The sequence below is a fragment of the Centrocercus urophasianus genome, unplaced genomic scaffold, assembly GCF_019232065.1.
Source record: "Centrocercus urophasianus isolate 14NV4802_14NV808 unplaced genomic scaffold, USGS_Curo_1.0 seq_1259, whole genome shotgun sequence".
NCBI lineage: Eukaryota > Metazoa > Chordata > Aves > Galliformes > Phasianidae > Centrocercus > Centrocercus urophasianus.
Window position 1 is genome coordinate 1 of NW_024884430.1, and position 16,733 is coordinate 16,733.

Genomic DNA, 16,733 nt, shown 5'->3' on the forward strand with positions numbered 1-16,733 from the left:
TGTGGTCCTGCTGGGTGCTGGGGGCAGGCTGTGGTCCTGCTGGGTGAAGCCAGGCCCAGCCCAGGACGCGCTGCTCTGCCCAGACGCGTCCTCACCCTGCAGCGTGGTTCCCATGCAACTGGAGCCTGCGGGTGAGTTCAACCCAATCAGGGCGTCTTTCAAGTCGGGCCGTGCCAGAAACATCAAGGGCACTGCAAACAAGTGCTGACAGGGCTGGGTGAAACGCAGCCGAAACAAAGCTGGGCACTCCCCAGCCCTCTGCTCACACAACACAGCTCCAAAGCGCCGCTCCTACAGCTGCAGCCCTGCGAGGCGCACCCCAGCCCCGGGCAGCTGCTGGGAAGATGTTTGTTCCTCGAGGCGCTGGGATGCACCTTCAGCCTCCCACGGCCTGCTGGTACCCACCAGCGCCATGCTTGGTCTGTGAGTGCCATCTACAGGGTTCCCCAGCGCTGCCCTCCAGCACAGCACCCAACCCTGGAGCAAAGCAAAGCCCTCTGCTCCACTGCAGTGCCATGCGGTGCGATGCTGCGGCCAGCAGTGCTGCCGTGGTGAGGAGGAGGATGCAGGGAGACACAACCAGGAGCACAAAAATCACAACACTGCCATGGAGAGGATGGGGGCAGCCCTGCAGGGATGAGCCAGACAAGGGATGAGGTGAAGGTGAGGACAAAGAGGAGACCTCAGCAGGTTGGAACAAACCCTGAGAGCACCAGTGGGGGGTGAGCAGTGGGCATGGAGAGAAGTGCAACAACATGGAAACAACACACGTTTGTCTCGGGATACAACGGGGGGGGGATGCTGTAAACACAAGGAAAGTAAAACAACCAATCGATACGGGACTGGTTGCTATTTAAAAATAAATCAACAACTCGAGCAGGAGGGTGAAAGCCCAGCTCCTCGTTCCTGAGAGCACAGCCAACACAATGCACTCGAGTGCTGTTTTATTGACTTCTTGGCAATCTGCTCAGCCCACAGGTCCATCTCCAGAGCTCTAATGCTGCGGATCCCATTCCAGTCACATGTGCAAACGAAACAAAACAGAGGGACGTTATTAACAACAGAGCCCCGATGCTCATCTCGCTCTCAGTCGATCTCATTAACATCTGCAGACACCCAGTCGATTTGCCTAGCAGCTCGATATCCACAGCAGAGGACTCGATGCAGCCCTCCAAGAAGATCAGAGAGGCAATTATGTAAACTTCTGAAATTAGGCTTTGGCTTAAACAACAGCGATTGTTTCCAGCCAACTCTGCAGCAGCTGTTTGTGGTGCACAGGAGCCCATGGTGTGCAGCACCGCAGGGCACCACGCTCCCACCATCACCCCACTGCATTGGTCCCAACAGCTCCGGGCCCATTGGATTAGTGGGCTCAGAGCACACGTGTGTCCGTTTGCATCTGTGTATTTACATCCATCCTGAACAACTGTTACCAGTTCTGAGTTCTGCTCAGAGACCTGGGCTGGGCTACTGGCATGTTGGCATGCAGTGACTGAGGCTGCAGAAGTAAATGCTGGGTGTAACTGCAGGGACGCAGCACAAGGATGAGAAGATGCTGTTCCAATGGGACCCTCAGGGCCCCATGATGACTGCCCCGGGTTTTGCACTTCTCCTGCAACACTCCCATTTATTTTTCCAGGAGAAATGGTGATCAGGCAGAGCACAGCTACAGCTCTGTCCTCGGAGCAGCTCTCATCTGTACCGTGCACTGCAGCAGCCCTGGGGCTGCAGCAAAGTGTGTCACAGCTGCTCCATGGAGGCACCCCTCTGCTCCACTCTTTTTGGCAAGTAAGGCTTCCTCCCTTATCCACAGAGGAGGTCCAACCCAACGCTAGAAGCCATCACTCCATTGCTCCAAAGGCATTTTCAATCCTCACCATGAAGGCAAAGCCTTACAGCTGGAGGAACTCCTGCAGGCAATTCTCCCAACAAAGGCACTACAGTGTGGGGCTGAGGGATCCGGCTCTGCACCACCCGCCCTGCATCCCATCCCTTCGGGGCTGAAAGCTGCAAACCAAAGCACTTGGAAAGCAGTTCCCACCATTTCAGCTGCGATTCCCCCCAACGACGACCCTCTAATGGCCACATTCAGCCCTGCACCGAACCCAAGCACCAACACAAGTGCTGTTCCTTCTGCTGAGCCGATGGGACACAGCTGGAGCACAGCCATTGGGGAACAGCAGCATCTCCAAAGGGAGATGATGTCTGAGCAGATCCAGAACAGCAGCTGAGAGGCTCTGGCTCTCCCATCCCTTACACAGCAGCTCGGGGAGGACACGCGTTTCTCCTGGCCACCCTCGGGGTGCAGAACACCTGTGCGGCCCCACAGACCAACTCATACGTTTTTGTTTGCAAACATCTCTTTGTTTTGTAAACCCACGCAGGGATTTACGCCATCATCCACTCGCTGCCAACCCTGCTGCTTCCAGAACGCCTTCAGCTCGCTGCTCCCTCCCAAAACTCCTCTGTCTGATCTGAGGGATGCTGCTGCCCCAACTCCACCACGGGGTGCAGCCGATGGCACACAGCAATCCAGGGAAGGGACCAGACGTCACGGAAGGGAAAACTGAGCCTGCCAAGCTGCTGCCACAGTCAGAGGAGCACTCAAAAGCCCCAGGCAGGCCGTGGGCACAGACGTGCAGCTCTCAATGCAGAGTGTTCACCCCAGAGTCACTTCTGTTACGTCTTCCTGAGCGTCACCCCACGCAGCACTCAGTGCAGAGTCCTCTGCAGCTCCACCTCTCCCCAAAAAAGACGTGTGAAGGAAACAGTTTTGGTCCCCTTTGCCCTCCCCAGCGACCAAAGAGTTTGTGCTGTTAATTCGCAGTCATTATAAGCAATTATTATCAAAACTAAAACGTCGGTGATCCCAGCTGATGACTTCGCACCCCTCGCTCGGTCTGTGCAGTTGTGCCACTGGTCCCAAATCATCTGAAAAGAAAGAAAACGCACAACGTGAGCACAGCCAGCAGCACTGCTGTGCTCACGGGACACCAATCCTCAGCTGCGAGAGGGAATCCTACAGAGCAGCAAAGCTGCGTGATGCAGGGAATGAGGGCAGCTGTGCAGGCAGCAATGTGCGTCCAGCAGCGAGCCGGGAGCCACAGCAGCTCCTCCTGCCCTGCAGGGCCGTGCGGCTCTGTCCCAAAAGCACGAAGCAAGATGGGCACGGGGCCTTCAGGGTCTGACAGCGAAGGGAGGTGACGTAAAGCTGAGGTTCACCCCGCGTCCCTCTGGTGGCAGTGTGGGCGCTTCCCCGGAGGACAAGAGGAGCAGGGGATGCTGCTTACCGCCGCAGGTTCTGCGTCTCAAACACGGTGTCCTCATCGCTGTCCAGCGATGCCATCTCCACGCGTTCATCGGAGCTGCTCAGCAGACCGTACTTCTTCCGCTGCGGTTTCTTCCACCTGAAAGTCGCGCTCGGTTCGCGTCTGCGTCCGTCGGGCCGGGAGCTGCGGGTGGGACGCAGCACAGCGGATGGGGTTTAATTGTTAGCGTTCATTAACGGCGGCGCGGGGCGGTTGTGTCGGGATGGGGAAGTGCTGCGATGCAGCGCCGTGACGGAGGAAGGAGGGAGCGGAAGGGGAACCGGGGGGGTCCGGGTGGACACGGTGGGGGTCCGCACTCACCGGAACGTCCTCAGCACAAAGTAGAGCGCGGCCAGCACCGACAGAGCGCTGACCACAAACACGGCGCGCCGCAGCACCGGCAGCCCCGATGCGGGCGGCAGCCCCGCGCCCGTCCGCGTCCCGTTCCCTTCCTCCGCCCGCGGGGTTTCCGTGCCGTTACTGGGGGACGCGGCGCGGCCGCCGTGTAGGAGCAGAAACAGAACGCAGATGGGCTGCGGGAGCAGCATGGCCGGCACGGAGCTGCGGTCCCGGCGCAGGAAGGTGCGCGCACAGCGGGGCCGGGCGCGGGCGGAGCTGAGCGCGGTGTTCCGGGGCTGCGCCGTTCCGCCGCTCCGCACCGGGAGTTCCGCCGATAAACGGAGCGTCGAACCCCGTTCCCCGTGGCCGCGATGTTTCCCATCCCGGTTCTGTCTCCTGCCGCCCAACGAAGCGTTCCCGTCGGGGAAATGAGCGCCGTTCCGACCCCGATGGGGGGCAGGCTGAAGCGCTGACTGCCCGCTGAGCCACCCGGGGGATGCTGTGCCTTCCAGCTCGGAAAGCAAACGGGATCCTGGGCTCCATCAGAAGAGGAGAGGCCGGCAGGGACAGGGAGGTGATCGTCCCTCTCTACTCTGCTGTTGTGAGGCCCCATCTGCAGCACTGCGTCCAGGTCTGGAGCCCCCAGTACAAGAAAGACAGGGAGCTGCTGGAGAGGGTCCAGAGGAGCCACAAAGATGATCAGGGGGGTGCAGCACCTCCACTGCAAAGACTGAGGGAGCTGGGCTTGTTCAGCATGGAAAAAAGAAGGCTGCAGGGTGACCTCAGTGCAGCCTGCAGTACCTAAAGGGAGCCGACAAACAGGAGGGGAATCCACTCTATGAAAGGTTTGATAACTGCAGGACGAGGGGAAATGATTTGAAGTTGAGGGAGGGGAGATTTGGATTGGATGTCAGGGGGAAGTTCTTTGCTATGAGAGTGGTGAGGTGCTGGAACAGCTGCCTAGAGAGGCTGTGATGCCCCGTCCATCCCTGGAGGTGTTCAAGGCCAGGTTGGATGGGGCCCTGGGCAGCCTGGGCTGCTGTGAAATGCGGAGGTTGGTGGCCCTGCGTGTGGCAGGGATGGAGATTCGTCATCCTTGAGGTCCCCTCCAACCCTGGCCGTTCTGTGATTCAGCTGCGCCGGCCCCAACCCAACAGCGGATCATTAAACGCAGCGCCTCAAAGCGAACAGCCTGCGGTGATTCCCGCCGCATTGAAGCATCCCATTGAGGACCATCGGGGTCGTTCAGGTAACGCTTTGTGTCACCGCGAGGTGCGAGTGGCTCTCAGTGCCACGGGCTGCTGTCATTTAAATCAGCAAAGCTTTCTTCTCTCTCCCAGTCCCGCATTTAATATCGCCTCCAGGAACCATCAGAAGTGAGAGGAAGGAATCGCTACACACAGAACCCCCCCCCACCTTCCCCCCCCGGGGGGCGGGGTTTGAGTTCGGATCGTTCGGATAATAGGAAAAAGGTTTAAAAAAGAGAGAGAGAAAAAGCGGTGTAAAGCAATAAATGCGTCCTTCTAACACGAGAGCAGAGCAGCAGCGCAGCACCAAACCTGCATTTGTCCTCTGCCAATACAACACCCTCCCTGCTTCACCCCCAGCGCCATTTCTCCCCGTTAAAACACAGCAGCTCTTCAAAAATAAAAGGCACCATCAGCTAACGAGACGGCAGCGTCTTTTTTTATTGGCCGTTCTATTCAAATGTCAAAGAAAAGCCACACAAAACCGCACCCTCCCATTGGCGGCCCACGATTTTTTTGATCTCAGGCTGTTTTCCATTTGCTCCTACCAGCAAGGCTTGGCTTTGCTTCGAGCCTGCAGCAGCTCCTGATGGCCACACAGCACTGCTTTGCACTGCAGCAGCTCCTCATGGCCACACAGCACTGCTTTGCACTGCAGCAGCTCCTCACATCCACACAGCACTGCTTTGCACAGCAGCCCACGCTCAGGATGCTGAGCTGCCAAGGACTTTGCCAGCTGTTGGGACTCAGTTCTGAGCAGCCATCACTGTGCCCCATTCCCAGCAGTGCATCTCCCAGCTCTGACTGGCACAACCAGCTCCCATTTGGTCATCTACCCGCCCTTTAAGTGCTATCGTGTTCCAAAAACCCTTTGGAATGTATTTCCTGATCGCCAAAAAGTGACTCAGACCAGGGTTCTGCACAGCACACACTGCCCTCGGTTGGTGCTTTATCTTTCCAGCACCCCAAGCACAGCTGTCAGCCCGCAGCAGCACCTCCTGCTCACATCCCACCACCCACAGCTCCTGACAGCAGCACAGCCCAACACATCCCTCGTTCCACCTCAAACTGAGACCCGAAAACTCCCCAGCACTGGTTTGCAAACCCATCGCAGCCATTTCTCCCTTCAGACACAGCTGCTCCACTGCAATGACCTCACAGATGGGTGGCCCCAACCACCTCCAACCCCCTTCCCCAGAACAGCCCTTCTTTGTAGCTTCAGCTGTGCTACACACACAGGGGAACTCATCTAGCCAGATTTTAGCATTGTTTGCCCACAGAAGTACTACGAAGATTCTTTTTTCACATTGCAATGTTTTATTCTAGCTTAGTTGGCTTTCCTGCTCGTTCCATTTATAAACATCAGCAACAACTCTGCTCAAAGCCCTTCATCATCTCCGCTCAAACGCTGTCCTTCCTTCTCAGGTCCTCTCCACAGCAGTTCGTTGCTGAAATCAAATGAAAACAGTCGTTTTAAAGGCTGAGTTACGTCCACTTTTCATCCTAAAGTTTCACCCCCCCCACAGCTCCTTATTCTTAAATTACAAACAGGGCTTCATTTCTGCTTCAGGAAACGCCACCACACTGAGGGTCGGGGGCCGCAATGACGGGCCGTTACCTGGTTTGCAAACTCAGGCGCGGGTTCAGCTTCCCTGGTGGCACCACTGCCTTCCTCAGAACCCAACAGCCAGCTTCCGAGCCCAGCGTCCATCTTCTCTTCAGCCTGCCAAAGCAGAAGTGCATTAATAATGGTATCAAACAGAGAAGTTTCGCATCGCCACCCCCCTCCCCCGAACACAGGTCACATCAGATACGAGGGTTTCACAAGCCATTCGCTGAACCCATCACATCACAGAAGCACAGTGTGGGAAAACTGTTCCGGGGCTGGCTGATGCCTTTGATATGCCAGCCAATGTATCATTGGATCCCTAAGCAGAGAGTTAACCACTTTGACATGGCTGCTTAGGAAGTGTGGGCTATGGGAAAAAGTTAATGGCAACAAGTAGGATGGCAAAGAAAGCTACAATTAAAGTGAGCAACTTAATGAAGTCTAGAAAGATTCTCAATAGATGAACACATATCAAGTCAGGGAATTCGGTTTCCCATCTTGCTTCCGTTCCTACTAGCAAGACATGACTGCATGCCCAACTCTGATCTGTGGAACTGAAGTTGTGCCACAAGCCAAAGGTTGCATACGGCATGGGTTAAAATTTGTCCATCGGCTGACCAGAATTGTCAGAGGAATATTTCACAGGTACATTAGGCTTTCAAATGAGCTCTCAACAAGAGGAAGGATGCGGACATGAGCAAAAGGAGTTACCTCGAATTACAGGACTATTTCCACATATGAACTAGCCAAGAGAGCAGCTTTCGTCTCAGAGGTTTCTGTTGGAGGCACAACACTTCTTTTCTCCAAGGACACTGCAGTTTCCATATGCTAGCAAAGAATTCTTAGAACTTGTAAGGCAATGACAAAGCTAGCTAATTACGGCAATTTACCTACCATTAACACTCCAGTAACTAGTCCAGTCACCAAAGGACTAATTCTTCACTTCAGCATTATAAGGAAACAGCACTTCTCCTCACTAACACTCAGCTCAGCTGTCACCAAGCATTCCAACACCCAAAGGCACGCCGTGCTGCCAGCTTTGCCCCTACACACTGTTATGTGGAAGCACGCCGGTGAATTCACGTGTCAAGACCGAGTTAAGATTCAATTCTAGCAACTGTTCAGTCTGCTTTGCTCTTACACTACTGCTAAGTCTTCTCCTCTCCTCTGGCATCTTCTACACACACTGTTCGTCTTCAAGGACTGTGTTGTGCAATGAAATGTCAATGGCAGGAGCAGAGTTCATTTCAGACGGTCTTTTAATAGGCTTCGTAAAGCCAAAGAAAACTGTATACAAGAATCCTTTACCACTTCAAATACAATATCAATGGAATATGCATATTTCTTCCAGTAAAAAAGGACAATATAAATAAACATTTTCAAGAACCTCTTTTATGGTAAGTTTGCAAGTCTATTTCTGGGTAATTTACATCATTACAACAGTAAAAATACCGTTATGCAGGTTGAACATACAAGCAAGTTTCTCTTTAGATATATCAAGGTGGTTTGCCTTCCAATTTGTACCCAGGCTGCATTCCTACCTTGCTACACTAAAGGAATGTTACAAAAGACGAAGGTAATGCACTTAAAAAAAAGAAAAAGTCCACAGCTTGTTCAGCTTCTAGTGAACGGTGAATTAAAGGTCCTTTCTATCTCAAAAGAAACTGAATTGGGGCCCCAACTTCACGACTTTAAAAAAGAAAAAACACCTCGGCTCATCATGAAGCGTAAAACAAAATCAGAAGTGCTTTCCAAAAAGGTTAAAAACCACTCGAAAGCAGAGCTTTCTCAAAGGAAAGTCTCGTCAGACCATCTCGTATCAGAAGCTGCCAGGCTGTGTTTGACAAGATTAGAACTGATAATACTACAAAAGTGAAAATACAAGTAGATGTACTACACAATAACGATTTCAGCGAAGCTCCAAAAATCTTTATAAATACAGCCATTGGAAGGACGATCTTGAGTCAGGAAGGATTTTTACTCGTTGTGTGTAGCTGAGGACAAGAAGCAGGCACAATTGTAAAGGCACTGAAGCATAGACAAGTTCCAGCATTTTACTCCCTTGCATTATTCCAGAAGCTACTGCTCTACCGTGTCAGAGAACTCCCCCACCCTTGAATCCAGTTTGTTAGGGCTTCCGAGTTTTTTTGGCTTAGTCTCAAGCTCCAAGAACGTATTTAAAAACTTGCTTTGCCTTTAGATCCAAGCAACTCCTACACATGCATTACAAATTAGAAATTTTAAACGGCACCACCACATCCAAAGCCTGACAGATTGGTTCTTACGGGCAAGAACAGAAAAGGGGCACAGTCCAAAGCTGAGCCTCAGAGCATTTCCAGACTTCAGAACAGGGTCAGAAGGTTTAAGAGCTCCTACAGCAACGTACGCATCGCTCCCATTTGAACCAGGACTTACCGTAACTGTCGTAGCTGTCTCTGTAGGACCCTCCTGAAGACCTGTCTCCATAGCCTCCTTGACTCCTGCTGTTGGAAACATGCGCTTTGTATTGGCTCAGCAGCTTCTGCAGCCTGCTGGCGCTGCTGTCTGCCAGGCAACAGACACGGCGAGCTGTAACAAGCTAGCTAGCAGCTGCAATAGCATTACCTGCTATTATAGTAGTCTCTGGAGCCGTTATATCCTCCACTTCTGGAGTCAAATCTGCTCCCGCCGTAGCCTCTGTCTCCACCTCCTGGAACAGACACCACGTTACGGTTTCTCCTCCAGCACCCTGACCCACACCACCCCCATCCCAAGCAGAGCAACCCCAACGCCTGCTCACCTCTGGAGAAGCCACGGCCCCGACCTCTGCCCCCACGGAAGAAGCCCCTGCCCCCGGTGGATCCCCCTCTGTAGCCTCGGGATCTGTTCTCTGACGATTTTCCAGCTTGATCAACTCTGATCTGACGGCCATCTACAGACTAACAAACAGAAAAACACATCAGCTCACACGCACTGCACAGCATGCTGCACAACTCGGCTCCCAGTGAAGCAACACCGGAATTTCAATACCGGTGCGTACTGGTTTTCTTCAATGCTGCAACTGAGCTGACGACACACAGATGGATTCTCAAGCATTACAAAGCCACTCTTGAAAAGAAGGCTGCATGGTGACCTCACTGCAGCCTTTCAGTACCTAAAGGGAGCCTGTAAACAGGAAGGGAGCCAACTCTTTGAAAGGGTAGCAGGATAAGAGGGAATGATTTGAAATTGAAGGATGGAAGATTGAGGTTGGATGTCAGGGGGAAGTTCTTTCCTGAGAGTGGTGAGGTGCTGGAACAGCTGCCCAGAGAGGCTGTGATGCCCTGTCTGTCCCTGGAGGTGTTCAAGGCCAGGTTGGATGGGGCCCTGGGCAGCCTGGGCTGGTATTAAATGTGGAGGTTGGCAGCCCTGCCTGCAGCAGAGTGACTGGAGCTTCAAGATCCTTGAGGTGCCTTCCAACCCAAACCATTCTACGATTCTGTGATTATAGCCTCAGCCTTTTTCAGAATGCAGTAACACAACAGGATTTCACTAAGCCACGTTGCTCTGTATCCTTTTCTGTTGTTTCTTTGGAAGGATTCCAGCACCTAGCTTCTTCCTCATGGCTTCAAACAGAAGCACACCCACCAAGCTCATCTCACTGCTTTCTGGTTACCCAAGGAGGCTGTGGATGCCCCATCCCTGCAGGCACTCAAGGCCAGGCTGGACGTGGCTCTGGGAAGCTGTGGTTGGCGACCCTGCACATAGCAGGGAGTTGGAACTGATGATAATTGTGGTCCTTTTCAACCCAGGCCATTCTATCATTCTTAAGGGGGAACAAACAGCTGCTGCAGAACCAGCTTACCTTCCCATTCATGGCCATCATCGCATCCTTCGCATCGTCTATGTTTTCAAATGTCACAAAGCCGAAGCCTCTGGACCTCTGCGTTTCTCTGTCTTTCACCACCACCACTGGAGGAGAGAACAGCTGCCATCAGCCACTGCAGCCCAGCAGAGCCCAGCCCGGCACGGCCCTGCCCTCACCTTCGGAGATCTGCCCGTACTTGGAGAAGACCTGCTCCAGCGACTGCTCGTTGGTATCAAAGCTCAGCCCTCCAACGAACAGCTTGCCCTCATCTGATGCCATCGTCACCTGCGAAATCAACCAGCCTTCAGTCAGCAGTTCCGCCGAACGTTCCCCAAAGCCCGAACCGACGCTCCCGGCTCCGCTCGCTGCCGCCGAACGCGCTCTGATCCCCGCGAGCACCATGGTGCGATGCCGGCTTGAGTCCTCCCGCCCGGCAGAGGGCGCTCCGCACCGTCCACGGAGCCGCGCCGCCTGCAGCGCGCATGCGCGCCCCCACAGGGGGGCCCCCGCCACGCAGACCCCCGCCCGGCGCGGGACCCCCGCCCCTCACCCGTCCCGCCCCCCGACGCAGGCGCAGTCCGACGCCCCTCCTCCCTCCCGCCGCCATTTTGCACGACTAAGGCCCGTCGCCATTTTGTTTCCGAGGCGCCCCTCAGCGCTCCTCCGGCCCGGTCCTCCCAGCAGCCACCCAACCGAGTGGCTGTCCTGTACACCCCACAGCCACACAAGGCCTGGCGGTGCGCGGCCGCCCCGCGCCGGGCCGAGGCACAGACCCGACACCCCGACATCGGGGACGTGGTGCCCACGATGCCCACACCGAATTCCCTCCCTTCCCCCTCCCCCCGGCAGACCGCAACCCGCCCCGCGCGTCGGCGGGCGCTTACCGGTGTGCGGAACTGCAGAAACCACACCGCACTTCAAAGCCTCAGCGCGACGAACGCGGCGGCTGGCGGGGCGGCGGCTTATATACTCCCGCGCCCAGTCCCGCCCTCCTCATGAATATGCAGATTTGTCCTCACCGAGGGGCGGGGCGAGTGACGCCACCAAAGCGCCGCCGCTGCGCCGCCATCTGATTGGGCCGCAGGCTGTTAATATTCATAAGGAGCGACGGGAGGAGGGAGCGCGAACAAAACCCCGGCGGCACCTCCTCCCACGCGTGGGTGGGGCGTGGAGCGCGGCGCCGATTGGCCGAGAGCGCCGAGCCCGTTGGCCGCGGGAGCCCCTGTGAGGAGGAAGGAAGTGGAAGCCTCTGATTGGTCGCCAGCCTCCCGCGCCCCGCCCCCTGGCGGCCGGCACGCCGAATGGGCGTGGCTCCGCTGCCCCAGTTTCGCGCCCTTCGCAGCAATGCGGCGGCTGCAGACAAAGGGGCGCCTGAGGGGGCGGCCGCCATCTTGGGCAGAGAGCGCGAGCCGCGCGGATGCGGCCCGGAGCCGCCGCATTCGAGACGCCATCCTCTCTCCCATCCCTGAGGGAGGTAACGGGGCGGCCCGGCCCTCAGCGCTGTCCGAGGAAGCCAGGCCTTCACACCTGAGCGCTCAGCGGTCCCTGAGGTCCCGGTGCGGCCTAGCCTGGAGGCGGCCCCGGGCCTGGGCTGTGTGAGGCCTCGGCTTCTCACGGCGGTGGTTTGGGCAGAAACGATCGTGTTTACAAAACCAAATTTAAACCTCATCCCCTTTCCCACTGAAACCTTTAATTAGAGTCCGCCCTGGTGTTTCTTTGCAGTGCAGCTTCCCTACAGCAGCAGGAAGAGCCCTGTGCCACCGACAGCAACGCTTTGCTGGGGGTTAAAAAGGATTCCTCAGAGCTTCCCAGCACAGCTGCGGCCCAGAGGAGAGGTGGTGGAAGAAGAACCCTCAGAGGGGGTTTTATGCATCTGTGAAATGCATCCGGTGCGCTTTGAGGGAAAAGGAGAAGTTCCAACGCTTGGAAAGCATTGGAGCAACAGATAGAAATGATGACACTGAGAACAGCAGCAGCACAAAGCTTTGTGACCTGCAGTTTTTGTAAGCAGGTCGGTGGGGTCACCCTGCGGCTCTGCCCTGCTCACAGCTGTGCTCTGTGCCCTTCAGCACACCCCTGAGCTCAGCATTCTGCTCAAATGAGGGACACGTTAGCACCAGCACTCTGACAGTGGTGGATACAGTGACCTTGATACGTGGAACTGTTTTGCTGTGGGTGTATTCCGGCCCCACCAGCTCTGAGAGCTGTGGGACGTAATGGTATTTAAGGCCTGTGGCTCTCCTAGTAGAGGATTCGTCCCCAAAAAGCAGAGGACACAATGATGACGGCGTCCTTCCTTTGGCATTATCTTCTCCTTTAACCAAGGTGAGATCACCCGTGTTGCCCCAGATCTGCTGCTCTCCAGAGTTTTCTCCTGCTCCAGATCTACTTGTTCCCCCTGACCCAGGCACGAAGCTGCCCCATTCTGAGCCGTGCAATGGAGAAGCCTCAGCTCACACTGTGAGACTGCAGCCAAAAGCAGCACTGGGAGCAGCTCTGCAAGTGGCACCAGGCAGATTTCGCAGCTTGTTAAGGCAGCTAATTGTGTGATGAGATGTGTGTGTCACCAGAGCCAACCTCCCTGCAGCAGCAGCTGGCACCAGCACATCCCTGCTCAGAGCGTCCCCAAACGCTCCTTGGCACAGCAAGGACACTGCGAGGTGATAAAGCACAGGAGGACAGAGGCACCCTCGCATCTGTTGCATTCTGCAGCCTTCCTCCTGCCCATTTTGGTGTCATCCATTTTTTTTAAAGCTTCCAGTGACAGAGAATGGCACCAAACATGGTATAAATGATACGTCCCAAAGGCAGCACGTCAGCCCTCGTTGCTGATGTGGCCCTTTTGAGAGTGGCAAGGAGCCTGGATGGATACCCAGAGCCCCACAGCACAGCTCTTAGGGGAGCTCTGCAACAGCGGGACCGCAGAGGGAACAAAAATGTGTCGAAAAATGGCTGCGTTCACTCAGCTCTGCAGAGCACCTTCCAAACCCGGGGCCCCCTGCCCACACCGAGCTGCCCCTGCACTCTATGTTCCCACTGAAAGCACAGGGCAGGAGGGAAACAGGAGGAAGGAGGGGATGTGAGGCAGGGTCCCCCCACCAGACCCCCTGGGGGAGCACACACAGCCCTCCCCAGCCCCCCAGGGCCATTCCCACTCCCATCACCAGCACGGAGCAAAACACTGCGCTGGTTCTGCACGCGGAGCTCCAGCCCCAAAGCCTACAGGACAAAAATATTCCCTTCTCTCTTACTACTGTCCCCTCAGGGAGTTGCTTATCCAGTTTTGCAGTTCGGAAAAAAAAGAAGAAAAAAAAGCCCTGATGCAATCCTACCGTTGCCATGGCAAGGAGCATTGCTGCTGCATTTCCCTCTGTGATTTACTGTGACCGGGACTCACCGTGTGAGAGCACAGCAGAGAAAGGAATCGGGGCTCCAGCACAAACCCTGGGTTGGCACACGGTGCTGTGGGGGTCTCTGCTGCGGTGCTGGGGGACCCAGAGTGCCGTGAGATGGGCACCCGCTGCTCCAGGCTCTGCTCTTCCCCTCCACCTCGTGCATTCACCCAGCAGCCCTGCAGCAAACAACCCACCCGATGCGGGGCCTCAATTTGTGGACCCACGGCCCCGAAGGATCTGCCCCAAACAGCCTGGCACTGCGGCAGGGATGGGGGCAGGACATCGAGTGGGAAAACGGAGCTGCAGTGGGGATGGCAAAGGGAAGAGCTGAGAATGCAGCACGTGGAGCAGAGACCCGGCCCTGGGATGCTGGATGCCCCCACAGCTGGGATGAGGTCGGGACGACGGTGACCACGGCAACGATGTAAATGGTGCGGCTGTGAGACGCTGCTATCTCAGAACCGACCTGCGCCTCTCAGGCAGATGACAGAAAGCTCAGCCCTTTGTTGTCACAGCAGCAACTCCTCCCGAACAGAGCAAATTTAGGAACAACCCAACGCGAGCGCTGCAGCGCGCACAAAAACCTGTGGGACCTCCCCGATGGAGCCGATGGCCCCGAGCTGCAATGCGAGCTCCCCGCAGCTCCCGGGACACCCGCTGGGCTCCAAGCAGCACGCGGGGTCGCCTGGCTGCGCCGAGGGCTCCTCTCGTAAAACCTCATCAATCATGGGGCTGAGGGAGCATTTGCAGCGAGATGCTGCCCGAGGACAGGCTGCCAGCAGCGCCCTCCAAAACGGCTCCGGGACGCTTCCCTCCGTGCCACCATTGGCCCCGCGTGGATCGGGGCAGCAGTGCCGCTCACTGCAATGCTCCCCCCCGCACAAAACCCTGCCTCGTTCAGCTGCCGGATGCCCGTACGTTCACCCCGTGCTCCCATTCTGCAGAGCCCTCCCCGAGAGCCCCCAGTGCAAAACACGAACCCACCCCAAAGCTCAGCGGCCCCGCGGATCCCACATGAGCTCATCCAGCACCGACCCCCTCGCAGCCCCCTCTCTGCAGCCGGGCTGGAACCCAAGCTGTAACCCAAACCCTCCCCGAGCAGCGCAGCTCGGATTCCTGTCTGTCTGGGTCACTTTCTCCCCGCAGCGCCCAGGCATGCGGCTGGATCTTTTTTTTCTTCCCCCTTTAGGCAAGAAAACGGGTCGGGACGGTTCCACCCCCCCCCCGGTGCAGGAGGGCAGGGAGCGGCACGGTGCGGGCAGCACCGAGCCTGGATGCGGAGCCGCAGCTCTGCGGGAAAGGGCCGGACCGCGGCACCGCACGCACAGCTACCGGCAGCGGAGCCGCCCCGGGGTGCGGGATGAGAACCCCGCAGCTCCGCTCTGCCTCGGCCCTTTGTCTTTGCAGCTGCCGGCCCGTCCCGCACCGCGCCACTGCACGGCGATCCGGATGGGGAGGGCAGTGCGGGGGGGTTCCTGGCCCCGGCGCCCCTCGCCCCGCTGCGCCGTTACCTTGGTGCTAAAGCCGGCGCTTTGTGAGGCCGTCCGCCCGCAGCTGGCGCTTGGCAGGAGGGGAGGCTGCTTCAAAGGACCAATTCACGGGGCCTCCCCGCTCTGCCTTCCCCCGCCGCCAAGGTGGGGGTTTTCTCACGCAGCCGGATAATGGGGCTGGGGCCCTGCGACGGGGCCAGGTGTGAACCCGCGGGGACGCTCGGCTCCGGGCTGAGCTCCCCAGCGGGACAGCGGAGAGCTGAGCACCCACCCACTCGGCGCACCTCACAACCCGACCCCCCCGGACCACCTCCCGCACACTGCCTACGGTTCATGCATCCCCCCCCGGAAGGGGAGCAGCCCCCAGCAGCGAGCCGAAGGGGAACGAGAGGAAGCATCCCCGTGGTTCAGCTCCTCGTGGGCACAAAGCTCCCTGCTGCATACTGGAAGTCATTCACCCTCCCCCCGAGCCCCCGAAGCGCTCCAAAGCCGCGGGCGGCCGCTAACAGAGCAGCCCGGTGCTGCCCCAGCACGCCGGCACCGCGAGGCGAACCGCTTCGCGATGCCGCGGGCTGAGGGAGGGGGCGGGCAGAGAGGCCCCCACCCATCTGGGAGCAGAAGGGACCCTCGGGAAGCCCCCAGGCCGAGAGCCGCGACCGCAGCCCTGCTTTTAAAGCCGCACAAACGAGCAGCAGCGATGCCGCTAAATCCCCTCCCAGCTGCCGGGCGATCCCAGCGCAGCTGGGCGGGGGGGGGACGCGGGGAGGGGCCCTCCGTGCCTGTAAGCATTCCTGTAGCCCGCTCCCCCCCGCGGCCCCCCGGCACCGTGCGGCTGCCCCTACATGGCTGCCTGCGGGGCCTGGGGGGGGGGAGCTGCTCCGCACCCCATCGGCAGCGGACGGGAAGCGGCGGGGGGCTGCTATTGTTCAGCATGGGCGGTTCTGTAGACAAAAGGGAAGGGGGGGCCGAGAGCCTGCGGGGAGGGGGGCAGGCAGCGGGTGGGGGGCACCCGCGGGGCGTCTCTGCTGAATGCAGCCCGCTGGGATGGGGAGGACGCAAACCAGAGCCGCCCCTTCCCCTCCCGAGCCCCCAGTGCTGCACGGAGAGCTGGGACGGGGGGGAGGAGGTGCGTGTATTGGGGGGGGGAACACGAAGAAGGCAGGAGAGGAACGCGCCGAGCGACCGTGGGAGATGCGAGCAGGCTGAAGGGAGGCAGCGGTGTCAGCGCTGCGATGAGTTGTGCCGGCCTCAGCTCTGCGGGACCAGCGGCATCCAAAGGGGCTCGGGCACAGCTCTGCCGCGGCCGGAGGGGGTCCTGGGGGGCTGCCCTTCCTTCCTCCACCCTCCCCCCCCCCCAACGCGCCGCAACGCCTCCTTCCCCTCCTGCACCGTTCGTGTTTTGGAAAGAAAAAAAAACAAAAACCAAACCAAACAAAAAAAGAAAAGCGAGATCCGGGAAGCGGGGGTGCGGTTCCTGTTTTAACGCCCACGGCTGCTGCTCTCGGCCCCCCCCCCCCCC

The 16,733-nt window shown here is 57.6% G+C and overlaps 2 protein-coding genes across 7 annotated transcripts; both read right to left on the reverse strand.

Moving 5' to 3' along the window:
• Positions 1–3,286: 3,286 nt before the first annotated feature.
• LOC122156520 (protein FAM174C-like) lies at positions 3,287–3,871 on the reverse strand. Its single transcript, XM_042811286.1, has 2 exons — positions 3,630–3,871; positions 3,287–3,452 (listed from the first exon to the last, which is right to left on the reverse strand). The coding sequence occupies exons 1-2, from the start codon at positions 3,854–3,856 to the stop codon at positions 3,287–3,289; spliced, it is 393 nt and encodes a 130-aa protein (XP_042667220.1). The 5' UTR covers positions 3,857–3,871.
• A 2,317-nt stretch (positions 3,872–6,188) lies between these two features.
• On the reverse strand, positions 6,189–11,318 carry LOC122156521 (cold-inducible RNA-binding protein). 6 transcript variants are annotated; one of them, XR_006167512.1, is made up of 8 exons: positions 11,214–11,318; positions 10,506–10,614; positions 10,327–10,433; positions 9,283–9,421; positions 9,108–9,192; positions 8,919–8,983; positions 6,513–6,617; positions 6,189–6,342 (listed from the first exon to the last, which is right to left on the reverse strand). XR_006167512.1 is itself a non-coding variant. In XM_042811290.1 (7 exons), the coding sequence occupies exons 2-7, from the start codon at positions 10,606–10,608 to the stop codon at positions 8,481–8,483; spliced, it is 516 nt and encodes a 171-aa protein (XP_042667224.1). In that variant the 5' UTR covers positions 10,609–10,614; positions 11,214–11,318; the 3' UTR covers positions 7,745–8,480. The 6 variants fall into 6 exon arrangements, 4 of the variants coding, with proteins under 4 accessions (XP_042667224.1, XP_042667223.1, XP_042667222.1 ...); XR_006167511.1 differs by having other exon boundaries at positions 8,919–8,986; XM_042811290.1 differs by lacking the exons at positions 6,189–6,342; positions 6,513–6,617 and adding an exon at positions 7,745–8,497.
• Between the last annotated feature and the right edge of the window lie 5,415 nt (positions 11,319–16,733).